This window comes from Clinocottus analis, unplaced genomic scaffold (genome assembly GCF_023055335.1).
Source record: "Clinocottus analis isolate CAN_PGR_092001 unplaced genomic scaffold, fCliAna1.0.p SCAF_18, whole genome shotgun sequence".
In the NCBI taxonomy this organism is placed as follows: domain Eukaryota; kingdom Metazoa; phylum Chordata; class Actinopteri; order Perciformes; family Cottidae; genus Clinocottus; species Clinocottus analis.
This window is the reverse complement of record NW_027175909.1, coordinates 15,151,888-15,171,864: the sequence shown is the minus strand read 5'-3', so window position 1 is coordinate 15,171,864 and position 19,977 is coordinate 15,151,888. Positions and strand designations below refer to the sequence as shown.

The following is a 19,977-nucleotide window of genomic DNA, read 5'->3' as shown; positions in this document are numbered from 1 at the left end:
TATATATATATATATATATATACATGTAATCAAAAGATAGTTTTTAAAATGTGTGTATATATTTACTATTATAAAATGTTTTTAAAACGATCCTTTAATTACATGTAAATACATGTTTATATATAGATATATATATATATACACATTTATATATATATTATGTGTATATATTGTGTATATATATACATATATATATATACATATATATATATATATATATATATATATATATATATATATATATATATATATACTATTAAAATATATATATAATATACATATTTTTAATTTGTTGGGAAAGCAGAATCACATTTCACAAAATGTCTCAAAACACGACAATATTTCTCAAAATAGATAGTAGTATTTTATTGGTGTCGCTAATTGAGATGTCGAATTATTGTGTATTTACACATTTGGTAGTTTATTCTATCGCAATGTTCCAAATTGTGTATTAGACAAGTCTGTTTTGTATGTAACATATTTATCTCCAAGTAACTAGTAATTACAGTTGTCATAGACATTAAGAAATTACGTGCAGTATAAGGTGCAATAGGCTTATTATTATGCAATGAAAACATTCAGTAAATAACGGACTTCCACCGCTGGACCTCGCAGACAAAAACGGTGTCGGTGGTGGATATCTATCTTGGCATCGACTCTGCCATCTTTGTTAGAGTCAAACAACGACGTCATGTATTGACTCCCACAACTTGCGCCATCGTGTGGAAATAGATCGAAAACATAATTTAATCTTTGGGTCCTCTCAGTTTTCTATTATACTCGTTAAATTTTGTTTTATATATTTATAAATAAATAATACACGCTTCAAAACGGATATTAGGCTACAAATATAGCCCATCGATTATCCAGTCTGAGTTCGATTGCGTCAGCCTGCTCGCGGACGTTTCTTCAGTGGATTGCTTTTGCCTGCCGCCCATTGAACAAACATGGCGGCCACTCCAACCACGAATCCCTCTCAGTTGCTCCCACTTGGTTTGTAAATTCTAAATTGCGTCGTATTTCCGTTTTAAATCGCTGATTATGGATCGATAATTTAATTTAGAGGGCGTTGGTGGCAATTTAAGGCAGAAGTTCAGATATTAGAGAGGTTTTGTTAAACGTTAACCATGCGTCAAGGTGCAAAGGCGGGATACTCGTCACTAACAACGTGTCTTTGTTAGTAGTCTTTTCACAACATACAGACAGACAGGACAAACATTTACATTTACTTTAAAGTAGCATTTATCTCCGTAGCCAAATGTTTTATTAGGAGGTATATTTACTAAGTGAAGTTCAGTTACTTTCGTGTACATTTTGAGGTACTTGTAATTTTCTGTTCATGCTACTTTTTACTTCCACTCCGCTAACTGACAGCTTCAGTTACAAAACAAGACTTTAATCAGCTTCAAGAGTTTAATCCAGGTTTTAATAGTAATTTAATAATATAATAAATATTAGTGGAGCAGTCACAGTTTAAATACTCTAACTTAATTGTACTATTTCACACTATAACTTAAGTAACATTGTCAATGCAGAAGTGTTTTTACAGTATGTTATTAGTGCTTTTACTGAAGTAAAGGATCTGAATACTTCACAATCTATTGACTGAATAAATATACTTTTACTTTAGACTTTTGGTCGGTTAAAAAACAGCAATTTGAAGACTTTTCTTGACATTCTATAGACAACATGAGAAGAAAAAAGAACTAAGAAATTAATTGACAATGAAAATAATATTTTTCATTGTCGTAAAACATATTTCTTTTACATAAAGTAGCCTCCAAAATTTAAACTGATCGAATCCCTGATTTCCCTTTTTGTGTTCCTCCTTTTTAGAGCTTGTGGACAAATGTATCGGCTCCCGGATTCACATCGTCATGAAAACCGACAAAGAAATCGTCGGCACCCTGCTGGGTTTCGACGACTTTGTCAGTATCCTTTCCAGATTCATCTACGCGCTCTCCTGTTTGACAAACTGCTTTATTTGACGTGTTTTCTCTGCATATTGTCCCAGTTCTTGTTCTTAACTCTCATGTTTCAGACATGGTCCTAGAAGATGTGACAGAATTGTGAGTACACCTTGTTTTTGCAGGTATTTTTCAGCCAACGGCTCGCTGCATGACCTCGTCATACATCTTGTGTTTCAGTGAAATCACACCGGAGGGACGGCGGATAACCAAACTAGACCAGATCCTCCTCAACGGCAATAACATCACCATGGTACGCGACTGTGCTGCGACCCGTTGCTGTTGTTTTGCACCTTCACGATGTGATTCATGTCCGTGTATTTTCTCTTTTTGCAGCTCATACCTGGAGGAGAAGGGCCTGAAGTATGAGACGAGAACCGTCATCGAAGGCCGAATGTTTTGCGTTGTGGATTTATGCCTTTTCTTCTGCTGTGTTCCTGAGTTTGTAATATCTTTATTGTTTTTTTTTGGATCATTCCTTCTTGGCCTCGAGTGAGGAAGATATTTTTGTAAGATTCCCTAATTGAGTATTTGTTATATATATTAAAAGAAGTTTAAATTGGAACTGTATCATGAATCACGCATGACAAAAAAAACTTGTTTTTTCTTTTTACAAATAAATAAGAATCACTTGAAAACATGAACGCTTCTTTATTATTTTTAAGCTAATAGCTTTTGAACTTTCCACACGCAAAACATTTTAACTCTTAGAGTTGAAGTTCTTGTCAAACAGTTACCTGTAAAACATTTCTCTTCTTGGTCGAGACCTTTTATGGGTCCCGACCTGCAAGTGTAGTTGCTTTATTGTTTCTGTTTTTAGCATGTGAAGTGCCATTTGAGAACCTTTTTAATGCGCCATAAAAAAATATAATGGATCATTAATATTGTTAATGTATTGAGATACTTGGCTTCCCTGAAGAATAGTGTGGCAGTTGCTCTCCACTGACCCAGTGCATGATGGGAAACGCCTGGCCGTCACCAGATCAGAGAGGTCTCTGTTTTTTTAATGCTTGATGGTTTTGCTTCATGTTGTGCAATGAAGGCGTAATCTGTTAGACAAGTCTTGTGTCGCTGATAATAACAATGAAAATAACGTTTATTTATGTATCACTTAAATGTAAATGAATCCGTGGTCTGCAAACTACAAGTAGTCTCCACTTGGAGCTAAAAGAACGTAAACAAGTCTGTGGCTTCCCGTGTCGGATAGAAACTGTCCGACTTCACCGCAGTTCATCTTGAAAACAGCTGCTATGAGGCCAGCAGCATGAAGTATGAAACATAGTTCACCATAATAAACCACAGGCGTACCTCATTACAGGAACATTATCGTCAAATGAAGGTTCCTGTTCCTCTTACGTGTTGGGGGTTTAACGGACTCACCGATCAATCTCTTGACATTTTAATTTTTAGCGTTTGAGGACTGAACTCCGTGTGCAGCTCACCGGTGAGTCTGAGACACAACTGATGAGAGAACTTCTTCATTAAAAGCTCAAACGTATAAGTGGGCAAGTGTTTGTGAGAAATGAAATGCACTTATCTGGGAATTTGTTTCATTCAAAGTACATTAAGTGTTATACGTGAGTACAATTTTGTGTCTCTTGTAAACTTTACTCGAGTATTTCCATGTTCTGTCACTTTATACTTCTACTCAACTATACTTATTCAGTATTATTTACTAACTTATTTACTTACTTTGCAGATTCAGGTTAAAAAATACAAAATACATAATCAACAAATACATTATTGTGAATAATATAGATTAAGAGAAACTGTATTTTTGTGCCATTACCCAGCAGATAAAGTAAAATTTGCTCATCTGCAACATTAAAGTGATGAACATTAAAGCAGCAATAATTATAATGCAATAATAAAATGTATTTATTTTGGAAATGGACCACTCTGCATGAAGAGTACTTTGACTTTTGCTCCGTTAAATTTACATGACTATAAACATACATATACACACAATACATAGTATTCTTCACTTTATTTCCTGCTAAATAATTTTAACCTTTTCTGACCCAAATTCATTTCTTGTCTATCTTGTTATATTGATTCCTCTCATCGGTTTTTATTTACTTCAACTGACTGTTAGGCTATAAATTGTATATTATTACTATTATATGTGTTTGTTTAAATGTATATAATATGATTCATCTTCATGAATCTTTTACAAGGTGAAAATAAAAAAGTTGATGGAACAATTATGACACAATAGAGGATTTTAAATATTTTACTTCAGCAAAAGTAGAAATACAAAAGTGTAGAATCACTCTGGAACAAGCATTTAAAATCATATTTGAGTAAAATTACAAAAGTATTAGCACGAAAATAAACTTAAAGTACTCGTTATGCAGAATGGTCCATTTCAGAACCATATCAACAATATTACTGGATTATTATTGTTATTATTGACAGAATCATTTAAATATTGCAGCTTTGATCATTTTCAAATGTTAATTATAATTTAATAGATTTAGATTTCATTAATCTAAATCTGCAAAGCAACCGAGTGACTTAAGGTAGCAAGATGTATACCTAGATGTTGAGGAGTAAAAGTAGAAAAATAGAATGAAATGGAAATATTTACGCAAGGTACAAGTACCTCAAAATTGTACAGAATTTGAGTAAAAGTACATTCCACCACCGTTTATAATAGAAAATGTAATATTTTTTATTCCCAAGCCTGTCAATTTTATTTTTATATTCTATTAAACTTTCATAAAATAATTTGTCGTATTGGTAAAACATCTGTACACAAGTGTATTTTGTTAAAAAATAATAAATGAAAATATTTGTGTTGGATTTAAATGTTTGTAATCTTAATTTCAGGAGAAACACAACTGGAGGATAGTTAAAAACATATTTTTAAAGAAGTCAAACTGTGATAGAAAACACACAGAACCCATAAAGTGAGACTTTGCTCTTGACGCCAAAAAATGGAGAGAGAAGAATCGTGTTTCACTCGGGCGGCCAGAGCGATCAGAAGAGCTCTGGCCAGTATCTGCAGCGATCGATCTGCGTCTCCGCCCGCCGGCCGCAGTGCTTGTTCTCCGCCTAGTACCAGTGGAGAATACTCTGCGTCGGGTCAGATTTCTTGTCTAGTTCAAGAACCCTCAAAGAGCCCCGGAGGTTCCTTTGAAGACGTTTCCCTGTTCGGAGACTTTGGCACTGAACACCAACGCCAGGATGTTGCCATTAGAATTGGAATGGATGAATCAGGTAGTCTCTCCAGAATCGACCATTCATACCCTGCTGCAGGTGATCCCATCGCAATGGCAATATCTGGCTGCTTTTCCCCGCCAACTCGTTGCAGAAGGCAGGGTTTCTCCGTACATCGTCCGTTACGTCCTCATAAAAGAAAAGACAGAGAAGATGGTGGCCCCAGGTGTAAATCTGTCAGAAAACCCTCTCAGTCCATAACCCCAACCGTTGACGAACCTCTGTGTGCACAAGGTGAACCCGCGGTCGTCCTGGCCTTACATGGCTTCACCGAAGCTGATGCACAAGATGCATTTAAGTTTTCCTCCTCGTGGTCCGAAAGTGAGTCAGAAGGAGGCGGTGACTTCGCCATGGAGATGGAGGCACCTGTTGTAGTCGCGAAGAACGCCGTCACCAACGCCCTGCCAGCTCAGTGTCGCCGACCGCCTCCTGTGAGCAGGAGTGACTCCAGCCGCCTGTCCCGCTCTCGCAGCACGCCCTCGCTGAGTGGAATAACCTCCGTGGAGAACGAGGCCCTCAGACGAGCCGAGAGCTCACCTGACATGTTGAGAAGCAGCTTTGAGGACTTCACGCCTGACATCGCTGCGGATGAAAACGATGAAACCTACAGGTTCCAGTGCACCTGCCCAGGGCTGTACCGGTGCAGCGTGACCGGCCTGCTGTTCCACATGGCCGGAGAAGGGGTCGTGGTTTACAGGACCGTCCCGTGGGACCAGAGGCTCCTGTCCTGGCATCGCAAGAAGCCTGCAGGACCCCTGTTTGACATCAAATGCGAGCAGCAGTCGGTGCGCGGCCTTCACCTCCCGCACTGCGAGATCCGCTGCACGGGCGGATGCGACTTCCTCTCAGTCGCTCACGCGGAAGACGAGGGCGTCGAGTTCATCGGCCCTCACGCGATCACGGAAACTCACGTCGTCGTGAACATCGCGGGGCTTTCTGCTTTCGGTAACGTCAAGGATGAAGACTCGCCGCTCTGCCCGGTCCGAGCGCTGGTTCTGCTGTTCTACCGGGCCCCAGCTGACCCCGATCCCGAGTCCCTCCTCAATGTGTTGCTGCTACCGAGGAACGTGGTGCTCCGGGACGTCCGGCACATCAGGAAGAAGTCAGTCGGGGACGAGAGCTACATAGAGACGTCCCCACACTGTAAACTGAACCCGGGGCAGGAGTACACCCTGTCCACTCTGCCCGAGGACGACCAGGTTCTAGTTCAGCCGAGAGAAGCCGAGTTTGAATCTGAGGCTGACTATGACAACTACTTCCCGTCATTCCAGGTGACTTGGGAGACGACGCTGAAACACATTAGGCTGCTGTTGAGAGACGCCAACAGCTCCCAGAGTGTCTGGGAAAGACGGGTTTGTCTTCCGTCCGCTGGAGGCCGAAGGTCCTGTGGGCCGAGCGCTCTGGACCTCTCTTCCCCCGAGAGGCTGTTGATCATACGGACCCGCTTCGTCGACGCGATCTCGGAACCAGTGCTCAAGAGCCTGCTGGACAAACTGTTGGAGAAAACGGTGATGACCGACGCTGAGAGGGAGTCGGCAGACGCGATGCCGAACAAAAGGGACAAAGCTCGTTTTGTTATCGACACCGTGAGGAAGAAAGGTGAAGCAGCCGGTTCAGAGATGATTGAAATCCTCGGTGAGGCCGATCCGACCCTCTATAATCATCTAAAATTGATCTGAAGCCAAGTATGCTGTTAAACACATATACTGGAGCTGAGAGAGGAGTGCAGCTAGTTTAGTTTGATTCTTCGTGAACGAGTTCATATGCTGATCTGAACGTGAGAGCAAACTTAAGGTTGAGCGCCGTCTGCTGGCTGACAGGAGTTCCTGTTTACGGGCGATGCTTCTCTAAATGGGACATTTACAAGAGAAAGTACATTAAGTTGCTCCATTTATTAGCTGTTCTGGAGCTTTTTTTTAAATTTCCTCAGCTAATTAAATGTTTCCCAAATGCCTAAAATGCATCTTGGAATTAATAATGTGGGGATTTGTCTGTTGTTCTTGTAATTGATACGACATTCACCCTTTGTTTTTGCTGTCCTTCTTTCCCCATTATGGTCATAGTCCCCATTACAGTAATGTAAAGAACATAATCAAATACATATATACAGATATAAAAACATATATACAAAAGAAGAAAAATAAGCAGCACATTAATATCTTAGATTGGAGTAGTAAAGGACAGTAGTGGGATATAAAATGTAAGCCGTGTCAATATATGTTGTGTGTCTGATTTATAATATTTTATTTGCTTTCTGATCATGACTGTACTGGAGCTTTTGTATGCCCTTATACCCAATAACTGATGATAAAAAATAAATATATAATATGTAATGTACTTGTTATACAAAATATATCGCTTATGTTGTATTCCCAATTACCTTGAACGCAGCATGGACACACTGTAGAGCTGTCAGCCAATGCCTGTTGAGAAGGGGCGGGGCTCAATAAACTTGGCGACCCTTGCCCTCGCTGTCTGCGACCACGGAACCTCTTTAATTCGGCAAACTGCCGTGTTTTACAACCTTGTGTGTTAAAAACCGCACTGTTTATCATTTACTTACTACGTTTGGAGGCGTCCAGCCCGAGTTGAACAGCTGACACCTCTGTCACTGTTCCAACCGAAGCTGTCAGCAGGTGGAGGAGGCAGAATATATAAATGAGAAAAGATGCCTTCACGTACCCATGAACTAAAGACAGATACAAATGAATGTTTGATGTTTCTTTCTTTTAAAACGTCTACAAACAGGACAGTTGACACCGACACTCAAGCATAATTAAATATAAATAACACGTCTGGTTGTTGATAATTCAACTGCCACTATTATCAAGCAATTTTACGTTTCCGATTTTTTTTTTATTCCGTTGACACACGAGAGAACAAAGAGAACCTGTCCACATGTCCCCCGTTACAGGACCCGCCGGCGGCGCGTCCTCATTGGCTGACACCGACGATGCCCGGGCCGACCAATTGCGTGACCGCACACTGAGAAGCCCGCCGCAACGTCGGCCCCTCTGATTGGCCCAAACGTTTGGCGCCTCTTGAATCTGCTTGCAGCAGTTAGTGGGCGGGCGTGCGCGAGAGACGGCGAGCAGTTTGAACCGAAAAGCTTTTTTTTTTTTTTACCGACGAGGAAACATTGAAATCGGACAAGAAATCCTGTTTGGTGGAACTTCAAACTCTTGCGATTTCCTAATCCATACACACGTAGTCTTTTTTATGACAAAAGCGGCGGGAAACGACAGCTTTGTACGTCGTCGCTACGTAAAAGCCGGTCTCGCGCAAAGTGATTCGCTTCCTCGTCCTCTCCCGGGAGCTAACGGATAGCTAGCTGCCGAGCTAACTCCCCCCTCCCTTCCACGCCCCCCAACACAAAGGACGACTTCTGCCCGGTGTTTTTGTCCTATCGATCCCCGATCGCTCCGTTGAATGAGGACTGAGCCTCACGTGCAGGTAAGAGGAGCTCGTGATGCTTTTGCCAAACTAAACCTAAACTGTTAGCTCGCGCCGAGCCACAAAACACGTGTCAAAATGGGCTTATTGTCCCTCTTGGATAACTTTTTTTGGGGGGGAGAAAAACATCACGACTAAATATGAACTAATGTCTTTCATGTTGTTATATTTCAGAGCGAGATTTAAACGGTTTGCATGACACGAGACACATTTTGATGGTAGACAAACCATCTGTCGTTAGCTTATGTGAAGCTAGCTCAAAAAAACATACAATGCAAAGCCTTGTATTTTTATTTTACACGATACAACCTTATTAGGAGTCACTCCTAATAAGGGCAATTAAAAAGGCACCCGCTAAAACAAAACAACTTTTACAACACATTTTCTAAGATGTATAATCCATTACATTTTGTATTGGAATAAGAGTCTTTATTGCTCTAGAATTAATGTAAATATTTCATATGATCCATTAGGGTTAACCCATAATAATACATATTTCATGTAAGGTTTATTTGATGCGAGAAATTTGCTGTCCTTACCTTGAAGCTTGCTTGTTATTTGTAGCTTTCCCTTAAATATAAAGCCTGTTATTGTATAGGATACAACCATATTTGGAGTTACTCTTGATAAAAGCAATTCAAAGAGGAAAAACTAAACAAACATTCACATGTTTTAAAATATATAATAAATTACATTTTGTATTGTAATAAGTCTTTATTACACTAGAATAAATGTAATTATCAGAATCGTTGTCTTAGGCCTATTATTAGCAAAATGTGCAAAAGTGAAAGTCTGCTAATTAGGCAGAATGTTCTTTTAAAAAGTGTAATTGTATTGTAAATATTGTATTCTGTTATCACTAATTAATACATGTAGGAACATTTTCATGTTAAAGTGTGTAGTAGATACTTTGTATACTTCTGGGTAGATCAGTGTTTTACGTTTTTATCAAAAAGGTTGTTTTTCTATGTAAAAATGTGTGAGGTTCAAACTTATTTACTTGAGTAAAACAACTACAATAGTGGAGTAGAAAGTAGCATAACATTTAAATACTAAAGGAAAGTACAAGTATGTTAAAATAGTTTTTTCTTGTCAAACAGCCACAGGGTTGATAAGAGGATCATATAAACTCGGCTGCGAAATTGTTTTATTTGTTAGCGATTATCAAATAACCAAGACCACCGTTAATTATCATGTTCAATCTTATTTTCAGTGTATTAATCTGAAGTTTTGCCTATGTCCTTTACCCAACTAAACTCCTGATTCTGGGATATTTCAAATGCTCGTCTGCGTTTCTTCATACACTTTGTATCTCTCAGAACCAAGAAAAGCTCAATCCTTATGTCTTAAATTTTGCTTTTAACAAATTGCCCGATGCAGATTCTTACTGGAACTTCATATTTATTTACATTATTTAGCTGCTCTTAATCTCAATTCGGTCTGTGGTTTGTTTTTAAAGATGGCAAACTGTGTCTTACCATTTCCGTCGACCACATCTCTTACGATCTGACGCTTATTTAACCGGCATCGCTCCATGACAGCCGTCTGACGCGTCTCATTGAAAGTGTGAGATCTCAGTCGGACCAGCCGGGCTGGTGGGCAGCAACTCATGCTGACTTCTCGGGATGCCAAACGGATCTTGTTAATAATACACATGGACAGATGACTGTAATTTACACAGCGTCAGGAACACGTTAATTTCCTTATTCAATTTCCTCCAGTTCACCGCAGATTTGTGAAATGTAGTAATGGTACTCATTTCACCTGCATTTGAACCATCTTCAATGTGCACATTTTTTATATTGTTGCGGTTTTCTTGTTAACGGCTTCCAGATATCTGAATTGAAGCCCACATTTTCCTTCTATTCAAATAGAAAAACAACATCCTCCTGTTTTGTTTTGCAGGTTGATCATGGTGCTGACAGGGAAGCGCTCGGAGAAAGGTCCCGCCTGCTGGAAGAGACGGGTGAAGTCTGAGTACATGAGGCTTCGGCAGCTCAAGCGCTTCAGGCGGGCCGACGAGGTCAAGGTTGGTACACACACACCGAGAGACCTACACGCCATGCGTCAGAGCCGTTGGCTAAAGGACTGCGAGATACTAAAACAGGCTGGTCGAGGACACACGCTCATCTGTTGCACTCAAAACTATTAAGATAAAAGTAAACCAATAAGAGTCATTTTTTATGTAATAATCCGCACTAAAGAGACAGAGGAAGCAAATATACACACTCAACGTAGTACACAAAAACATCCTCGAGACTCTCGACATCCGTAATTTAGACTTTTGATCTCGTGTAAAACCAAACCGAGCGACTGCAAATGATGAATCACTATGATGCCGTGACTGTAAAATCCACACACAGTTCTCTTGTGTAAGTTTTAAAATCACAAAAGCAGAAACCGGTTATGTCAGGTTTGCATGCCAACATTCCTCTTCACGGCCAGAGTTGTTTTGTCTCGGTGATGTTTTGTTTATGTTTTTTAACATAAACAAAACACCCTCAAGCCAGTTTAGCCCTCAATCTACTGATTTGGATCATGAGAAATGTTCATATAAAAGTGCACAATGTAGTGTTGAATGGTCCAGATGGAGAGGAGGTGGTACTCGGCAATCTGACTGCCAGCCGGCCTTTGCAGAAGCTGCTTTTATCCATCAATAATCAGGCATGATGTTCCACTCAGACATGGCGCTGAAATGAATGTTTTTATCATTTTTAGTCGGCGCGTCGTTATTTCAGTAACGTCTTTTAAAGCGGGAGCTAGCGAGAATAATCAGCCATCAGCATCCTGTCAAAGGACGCAGGCTGATACGTTTCCGTTCATTCGAACATCTTTTTGAACTCTTCCAGAGCATGTTCAACACCAACCGTCAGAAGATCATGGATCGAACTGACATTTTGAACGGGGAGTGGAAGACCAGGCGAATCCAGCCGGCTCACGTCATGACGTCCGTCGGCTCCTTAAGAGGAACCCGAGAGGTCGGTGGATCAGCTAATAAAAAATAAAAGGTGTTAAGGTGTTGTGGAAAGTGTTCTGACCGCTTTTTTCTCCGCCACCCCGTTCAGTGCACGGTGGACAGCGGGTTCTCCGAGTTCTCCAAGCAGGTCATCCCCCTGAAGACTCTCAACGCCGTGGCCTCGGTCCCCGTCATGTACTCCTGGTCGCCGCTGCAGCAAAACTTCATGGTGCGTACGAACAAACCCGCATGTGGTGCAAAATATAGACGACGTTTGTTTTTGTTTCTTCAACCGCAGCTGAAATGGTTTTTTTTGCACCAGGTGGAGGACGAGACGGTGCTCCATAACATCCCGTACATGGGAGACGAGATCCTGGACCAAGATGGTACTTTTATAGAAGAGCTCATCAAGAACTATGACGGCAAAGTCCACGGAGACAGAGGTGAGCAACCTGTGGACACACTGAGGTTCAAGATGTGATTCAGGAAGTCTGCGTTGAGTTCAGCTCACCGGACAACAAGAGGTGGGATGTTACAATCCCGTAAAACCTCTAACGGTGTGTGAATTTGTTGCGTTTCTCAGAGTGCGGCTTCATCAACGATGAGATCTTCGTGGAGTTGGTCAGCTCTCTGTCGCAGTACAGCGACAACGAGGACGAGGAGGAGGAGGACGATCAGCAGGACTTCAAGGTGGAGAAGATGGAGATGTGTGACGGCAAGGAGCACCCAGAGGACCCCCGCAAGGACGTGCTGGTTATCAACGAGAGTAAGTCCATGAGTCACCGTCACTGTCCGATGCGCTGATTCTAGTTTCTGCTAAAGACATTTAACAACACAAACAACTAAAACCTGTGAGTACATTGGCCAGCAGTGCAAAGAGGAGTAAGAAAATGTGTGTGTGTGTGTGTGTGTGTGTGTTTGTGTGTGTGTTGTCTGCAGGCCGAACCAGCAATGACGACACCAAGAAGTTTCCCTCTGACAAGATTTTCGAGGCCATCTCCGCCATGTTCCCTGACAAAGGCTCGACCGAGGAGCTCAAAGAGAAGTTAGTGGGTTTGTTTGGATGAACGTGTTCGTGTTGTGACCTCGACGGCGGGACGAGACGTTATTGTAGACGCATCTACGATGTCTTTCATTTATTGTTGTATTAAAAGGTCAAAATCTACTTTAAGAACTTTTCTATTTGTTATTTAGGTTTTTGCACAACTCAATATGTAGGAAAAATTGATATTTGCTGTTTTTAAATACTTTTTGGGTGAGTGTTTCCTTTGAATACATATTAATATTGGCCCCAAAAGTATCTTCGTACCATAAAAGAATACTTTTACATATTGTGAGTCACAAAGTGTGTGAGAGAAATCAAATCATGGTTTCTACACAGCTGAGGAAAAATAAAGTTCAGGTCAAGCCCGACTCATGTAAAGTTTTATTAAACAGTCAAAAGCATCACACGTTAAACAGTTAAGTGTGTTTGTCAGGAGGCAGCAGATGTTCCCTCTGTACATGAAATGAGTCTTGTGATGAGTTTTCTGTCCTCATAAGAAGCTTTGAGTCTTTTTCCCTCGACGGAGTTAAATAAGATTACGTTTTATTTCCTCCACAAGAACAAAAAACGTTGATTACGAGCTCGTCCGACACGATGTGGAGGCTGTTTTGTGTGTGTGTGCTCAGTAAAACATGCATTCATTCACGTCTGCGTTCCCGTGTGTCTCTCAGGTACAAGGAGCTGACGGAGCAGCAGCTGCCCGGCACGCTGCCGCCCGAGTGCACGCCCAACATCGACGGGCCCAACGCGCGCTCGGTGCAGCGCGAGCAGAGCCTGCACTCCTTCCACACTCTGTTCTGCCGGCGCTGCTTCAAATATGACTGCTTCCTCCACCGTCAGTGTACTGATACACACGCACACACACATACACAACTTCACAGACAGACACCGTAGAGCCGCCACTTATTCAACCACCCAGGACGCACTGATCCGATTAGATGCCGGGCGATGTTGCCGGCAGTTATTTTTTTATTTTTGCCTTCATCTCCGCGGCACAATGTATTTTGTTATTCTGAGAAAAGAGGATATTTAATCCCAATCCTAATGTATTAAATCGGAGAAGGTACTTTAAAATATAAGCGCGATTTTAGAAAAGTTGAAGTTGAAGTTTATCTGTTTGCGTCCAGAAACTAAATCTCTTCTTCTCTTCTCTTCTCTTCGTGTTCTTTCAGCTTTTCATGCGACTCCAAACACGTACAAGCGCAAGAACCTGGAGAACCTGGTGGACGGTAAACCCTGCAGCGCCAGCTGCTACATGCACCTGGTGCCGGTGAGTCCACCCAACGTGACCGCGGCGTTCCTCTTTGCTTCCTGTTGTGTTTCTCTTTCACATTTCTCTGATTTACCTGTCGAGTGTCGGCGTGACCGTCGTCGTGTGTTCCTGTTTTTGTGGCGCTCAGGACGGGATCGTGAGCGAGTACCCCGCGGCCGTCGCAGCGGAGCAAGCCGCCAAGACGCCCTCGAAGCGGCCGGCGCCGCGGCGCCGCGGCCGGCCCAACAGCAGCAGCAGCCGGCCCGGCACGCCCTCCGTCTCCTCGGAGACCAAAGACACGGACAGCGACCTCGAGGACGGGAAGGACGACGAGCGGGACGACGACGAGCTGGACGACTGCAAAGACGACGACAACGATGACGACAACGATGACGGCGACGAGAGAGACAACAACAAAGTCGATGCGCGGGACAACGGCGAGGACAAGAAGGACGACAACACCAGCAGCAGCTCCGGTACGATGTCACAGATGTAGTGACCTCAGAGACGGGTTCTTCTTCTTCTTCTTCTTCTTCTTCTTCTTCTTCTTCTCCTCCTCCTCCTCCTCCTCCTCCTCCTCCTCCTCCTCCTCCTCCTCCTCCTCCTCCTCCTTCTTCTTGTCCTTCTTCTTCTTCTTGTCCTCCTTCTTCTTCTTGTCCTCCTTCTTCTTCTTCTTTTCCTCCTTCTTCTCGTCCTTCTCCTCCTTCTTCTCGTCCTTCTCCGCCTCCTCCTCCTCCTCCTTCTTGTTCTTCTTCTTCTCTTTCTCATCCTCCTTCTTCTTCCACCTCCTTCTTCTTCTCCTTCTTCTCCTCCTCTTCCTCCACCTAAATGTAGCCGCGGCGTCTCGTTGAGCGCTCGTGTTCTGTGTTTTTCCCGCAGAGGGGAACTCTCGCTGTCAGACTCCAGTGAAGATGAAGATGAAGCTGATGGTGGAGGCCGAGGCGGTGGAGTGGAGCGGCGCCGAGGCCTCGCTCTTCAGGGTTCTCATCGGGACGTACTACGACAACTTCTGCGCCATCGCGCGGCTCATCGGCACCAAGACCTGCCGACAGGTGAGCCGCCGCCGCACGACCTTTTTAACTCTCGCGCGAGCGTCTTCGCGTCCGTTGGTGCACGAATCACACGTTTCGTCCCCGCAGGTTTACGAGTTCAGGGTCAAGGAGTCGAGCATCATCGCTCGCGCTCCCGCTGAAGACGAGGACACGCCCCCGAGGAAGAAGAAGAGGAAACACCGGCTGTGGGCGACGCACTGCAGGAAGATCCAGCTGAAGAAAGGTCAGAGGGGTTGTTGATGCGGCCGCAGAGGAAGCGGGTTGTCGGTTCTTCTTGAAGATGTTTTGATGTGAAACTTCCTCCTGGCAGACGGATCGTCCAATCACGTGTACAACTACCAGCCATGTGATCACCCGCGGCAACCGTGCGACTCCTCGTGTCCATGCGTCACCGCGCAGAACTTCTGTGAGAAGTTCTGCCAATGCAGCTCCGAGTGTAAGAACACACACACACACACACACACACACACAGACACACGCACACAGAGAGACACACACATAGACACATACAGACAGACACACGTAGACACAGACACACACACACATACATAGACCGACACACACACACATACATAGACAGACACACACACACACACACATAGACACACACACACACACACACACATAGACACACACACACACACACACACACACACATAGACACACACACACACACACATAGACACACACACACACACACACACACATAGACACACACACACACACGCACACACACATAGACACACACACACACACATAGACACACACACACACACATAGACACACACACACACACACACACACATAGACACACACACACACACACACACATAGACACACACACACACACACACACACACATAGACACACACACACACACACCCTCACTGACCGCTGTAACTTCTTCTTTCTTCCATTGGTTCATTCTCTCTTCCTCCTCTGTAACTCCTTCCTTTCATCTTTTCTCTTCCTCCTCTGTAACTCCTTCCTTTCATCTTTTCTCTTCCTCCTCTGTAACTTCTTCCTTTCATCTTTTCTCTTCCTCCTCTGTAACTCCTTCCTTTCATCTTTTCTCTTCCTCCTCTGTAACTTCTTCCTTTCATCTTTTCTCTTCCTCCTCTGTAACTCCTTCCTTTCATCTTTGCTCTTCCTCCTCTGTAACTTCTTCCTTTCATCTTTTCTCTTCCTCCTCGCGGCTGCAGGTCAGAACCGCTTCCCGGGTTGTCGGTGCAAAGCCCAGTGCAACACCAAGCAGTGTCCGTGCTACCTGGCGGTGAGGGAGTGCGACCCCGACCTCTGCCTGACCTGCGGCGCCGGAGACAACTGGGACAGCAAGAACGTGTCCTGCAAGAACTGCTCCATCCAGAGAGGCGCCAAGAAGGTTTCACCCATTCACTCATTCACCCATTCACTCATTCACCCATTCACCCATTCACTCATTCACCCATTCACTCATTCACCCATTCACTCGTTCACCCATTCACCCATTCACTCATTCACCCATTCACTCATTCACCCATTCACTCATTCACCCATTCACTCATTCACCCATTCACTCGTTCACCCATTCACTCGTTCACCCTTCAGTTCACTCGCTTCCACAGCTCAGCTGAGTTCTGCTCTGAGCATGTTTAAAACAAATGAATAGTCTTTATTTTTTAAAGTAACTTGTTTTGTATTCATATTTATATTAGAATGTATTTATTAAAGCTTGTCGTGTAAACAACTAGTTTGTTTACAACCTCAACACGTATCAGTGTGTATATAAATATGTCAACACAAAAGAGCACAGTTCACCGTCAGGTTTCTTTATATATTTTAACCCTCTGCTTCCTCCTCTTCCTCCTCCTCTTCCTCTTCAGCATCTCCTGCTGGCTCCCTCTGACGTCGCCGGTTGGGGAATCTTCATCAAAGAGCCGGTCCAGAAAAACGAGTTCATCTCCGAGTACTGTGGAGAGGTGTGTGTGTGTGTCTGTGTGTGTCTGTGTGTGTCTGTGTGTGTCTGTGTGTTCATCGGCTTCACCTGGACAGATACACATTATTTTAATTTTGTATTAGTGAGAAAACACTTCAAAACGTATAATTAATGTAATAAACCTCACAGGCTCGACTAAAAAAACATTTAAAATATATTTAATAAAAGCTTAAAATCTTGACTATTATTTTTGATAGACAGATTTTTTAATCTTGACTATTATTTTAAATGTTTTATTCCTCTTCAACTGAAGAATAAAAGTGTTTAAAGCGTAACGTTGTCTCTCTCTCGTCTTTTGCAGATCATCTCTCAGGATGAAGCCGACCGCAGAGGGAAAGTCTACGACAAATACATGTGCAGCTTCCTCTTTAACCTCAACAACGGTAACACACACACACACACACACACACACACACACACACACAGCCTGATTGAGAATCCTTTTGTGGGTTTAAATGTTTTTCTTTTTTTTCTTTTCCTCTGCAGACTTTGTCGTTGACGCCACGAGGAAAGGCAACAAGATCCGCTTCGCCAACCACTCCGTGAACCCAAACTGCTACGCTAAAGGTGAGACGCTGCAGACGCAGGAGCGCCACCGGGTCGACGGGTCGGATGTTTTGCTCACTGTTGTCGCTCCTCTCTCTGCAGTGATGATGGTGAACGGAGATCACAGGATAGGGATCTTTGCCAAGAGAGCCATCCAGACGGGGGAGGAGCTCTTCTTCGACTACAGGTCGGTCTGACGCCGCGAGTAATGATGAAAATAGTTTTATTGTTGTTCTTATTGCGGTGAGGAAACGTCCTGGACACGTTTAATCAAGCAGAGGCCGCGTTATGGATCTTTCATTGAAGGTTTTTTGGGCTCTAAGTGACAAATATTTCAATTTTTTGTGGAAGAAACATACACATACGTTGCAAAAATGTTCAAATGATTATGAATAAATTAAACATGAGTGAAGGCAACAAAAATAAAAGATTAATCCAAATATATTTCACATGTTCAGTCAAAAACAAACGTCTTTTGTCTCAAAGTTTTCACTCATTTCTTTTCACTTTGTTATTTACGCTTCGTAAAGAAACGACTCAAACAATTAATCAATTAACATATTTGTTGCCAGTTAATTTCTTAATCAAATTTCACATTATCTCATGCTTTATGTTCTCAAATATTTAACTTTAAGCTGCTTTTGTAGTTGAAAGAAAGTGAAAATGTGATTTTTATTTTTTTTATTTTTAATTATACAGATTTAGCTTCTTTATACAAACTGAATCTCCAGCGGGATGAACGCACTGAAAGCTCCTGAGCTAACGTTGTGTGTGTGTGTGTGTCCGTGTGTGTCCGTGTGTCCGTGTGTGTCCGTGTGTCTGTGTGTGTGAGACAGGTACAGCCAGGCGGACGCTCTGAAGTACGTGGGGATCGAGCGCGAGCTGGAGATCGCCTGACTCGACTTCTCTCCTGTGGATCGACGATGACGATGATGAAGGCCTTTTACACACACACACACACACACACACCAACACACACCTTCACTTCAGGATCGCCAGACGACTTGTCACAACGCGAGAAAGCTTCAGGAAAACTGGGAATATTTGAAGCTGAATTTTGATGCTGATTCCTCTTTTCTTTTTCTTTTTTTAAACCGAAAACAAAAACGAAGAAAAAAAAAACTTTTCATATGTTTTTTTTGTGATTTTTCTTCTTCTGTCAACAAATCTTCCTCTTCTGTAACATTCAAACTTCAGTGAGAGGAGACGACTGAATTCAAGCTTCAGGGACCAAACTGAAACCAGCCAACGCGCCTCCACACAGAGCGTCTCCTTTCTGCTACGCCGAGCCGAGGGGTTTACCTTTTTCCCGATCGTTCATGAACGCAACATTCTTGTGTTTTGGACGAAAAAGAAAAACGTTTTATAGACTCAAATATTACTGGAGGGAATCTGCAGATTAATGAGGAAAACAATTAGTTGCCCAACTAACAAAACGCACAGCAAATGTGTTACTAAAACATATTTTGAGAAGTTTCATATATGAAAAACAAACTAAAATCAAACTTTGGGCTTTTATCAATTAACATGTCAATCAATTAGTTAATTGTTTGACCCAAAAAGTTTGAAATAAGTTTGGATTTTTCACTGTTTTCTGTTTACAGTGACATAAAACTGAGAAATCATGATGGTTGATTTAATTGTTAATGATAATTACAGTAATTTATCATAACTTTATTTTCCCAAACTGAAGAGTTTGTCAAAGTTTCCTCAGGAAACCAATTTTTCTCTAAAACTTTCTTTAAAAGTGTTAAAACGAAATGAAAAAGAGATTAGATATCTCTTAATATCTAAAACTTCATTATGTGACTAAAAGCTTTAAAATAGTCACACAAAGAAATTCTAACATCTTGAAATGTTTTTTTGTCCAAAACTCAACGATGTTTAGTTATAAAACAGAAGAAAATGTTGGAAACAACTCGTTTCTGTTTCTTTTGCTTCATTAATTGATTTCTAAAATAAGTTCAGGAGGAAAAGTTTCAGTCACAGCTGCAACTTTTATTTTGTTGAACTCACGATGCCTTCAGAGCCCACTGGGAAAAAGCAGTCACGACACGACACTTTTCTTTCTCTCTCAAAGCGCCGGCCGACACGTCCAGGTGGTTATTAGGCTCGTAGACGCTTCGTGACGCGTTCAGGTGCTCATGTGAAAAACACGAAACCAGCACTACTTCACACGTGCCGCTCTCCTCAGTGAGCGCGCCTCTTCTCCTCTTCCTCCTCCTTCTTCAAACCAAACAACCAAACGTCGGAGAGGCTGGAAACAGCTGAATGTTCAACATTTTGTCTGTTACTTGATAATTTGAGCCACTTTTCTGAAGATCCACTAACTAGTTTCAGATGTTTTCAATACTTCAAGACACAGAATTAAACCATCGGTCTTAAATGTAACTTTCAATCACTTGTTGGTTTGTGCTGCACAAGTCAGACCCAGAGGAACTCTTTTCCTCCCTGTGAAATAACTCGTATTGGACGAGTTCACCGCATTTAGTATCTGCTGAGCGAGCAG

At 42.4% G+C, this 19,977-nt stretch overlaps 2 protein-coding genes across 3 annotated transcripts; both read left to right on the top strand.

Annotated features, from left to right (window-relative positions):
• Nucleotides 1-852: 852 nt before the first annotated feature.
• On the top strand, nucleotides 853-2,611 carry lsm5 (LSM5 homolog, U6 small nuclear RNA and mRNA degradation associated). The gene is made up of 5 exons (XM_068581388.1): nucleotides 853-993; nucleotides 1,837-1,932; nucleotides 2,042-2,069; nucleotides 2,148-2,220; nucleotides 2,304-2,611. Exons 1-5 carry the CDS (start codon nucleotides 948-950, stop codon nucleotides 2,334-2,336), a joined length of 276 nt encoding a protein of 91 aa, XP_068437489.1. The 5' UTR covers nucleotides 853-947; the 3' UTR covers nucleotides 2,337-2,611.
• Nucleotides 2,612-8,254: 5,643 nt separating this feature from the next.
• Nucleotides 8,255-19,094, top strand: ezh2 (enhancer of zeste 2 polycomb repressive complex 2 subunit). Of its 2 annotated transcripts, none has more exons than XM_068581884.1 (19): nucleotides 8,255-8,642; nucleotides 10,548-10,671; nucleotides 11,492-11,620; nucleotides 11,708-11,827; nucleotides 11,921-12,041; nucleotides 12,182-12,364; nucleotides 12,538-12,643; nucleotides 13,315-13,478; nucleotides 13,816-13,913; nucleotides 14,044-14,371; nucleotides 14,775-14,947; nucleotides 15,035-15,170; nucleotides 15,258-15,383; nucleotides 16,150-16,328; nucleotides 16,810-16,905; nucleotides 17,224-17,305; nucleotides 17,409-17,489; nucleotides 17,571-17,655; nucleotides 18,305-19,094. In XM_068581884.1, the coding sequence occupies exons 2-19, from the start codon at nucleotides 10,555-10,557 to the stop codon at nucleotides 18,363-18,365; spliced, it is 2,385 nt and encodes a 794-aa protein (XP_068437985.1). In that variant the 5' UTR covers nucleotides 8,255-8,642; nucleotides 10,548-10,554; the 3' UTR covers nucleotides 18,366-19,094. The 2 variants fall into 2 exon arrangements, with proteins under 2 accessions (XP_068437985.1, XP_068437984.1); XM_068581883.1 differs by having other exon boundaries at nucleotides 13,315-13,484.
• Nucleotides 19,095-19,977: the final 883 nt, after the last annotated feature.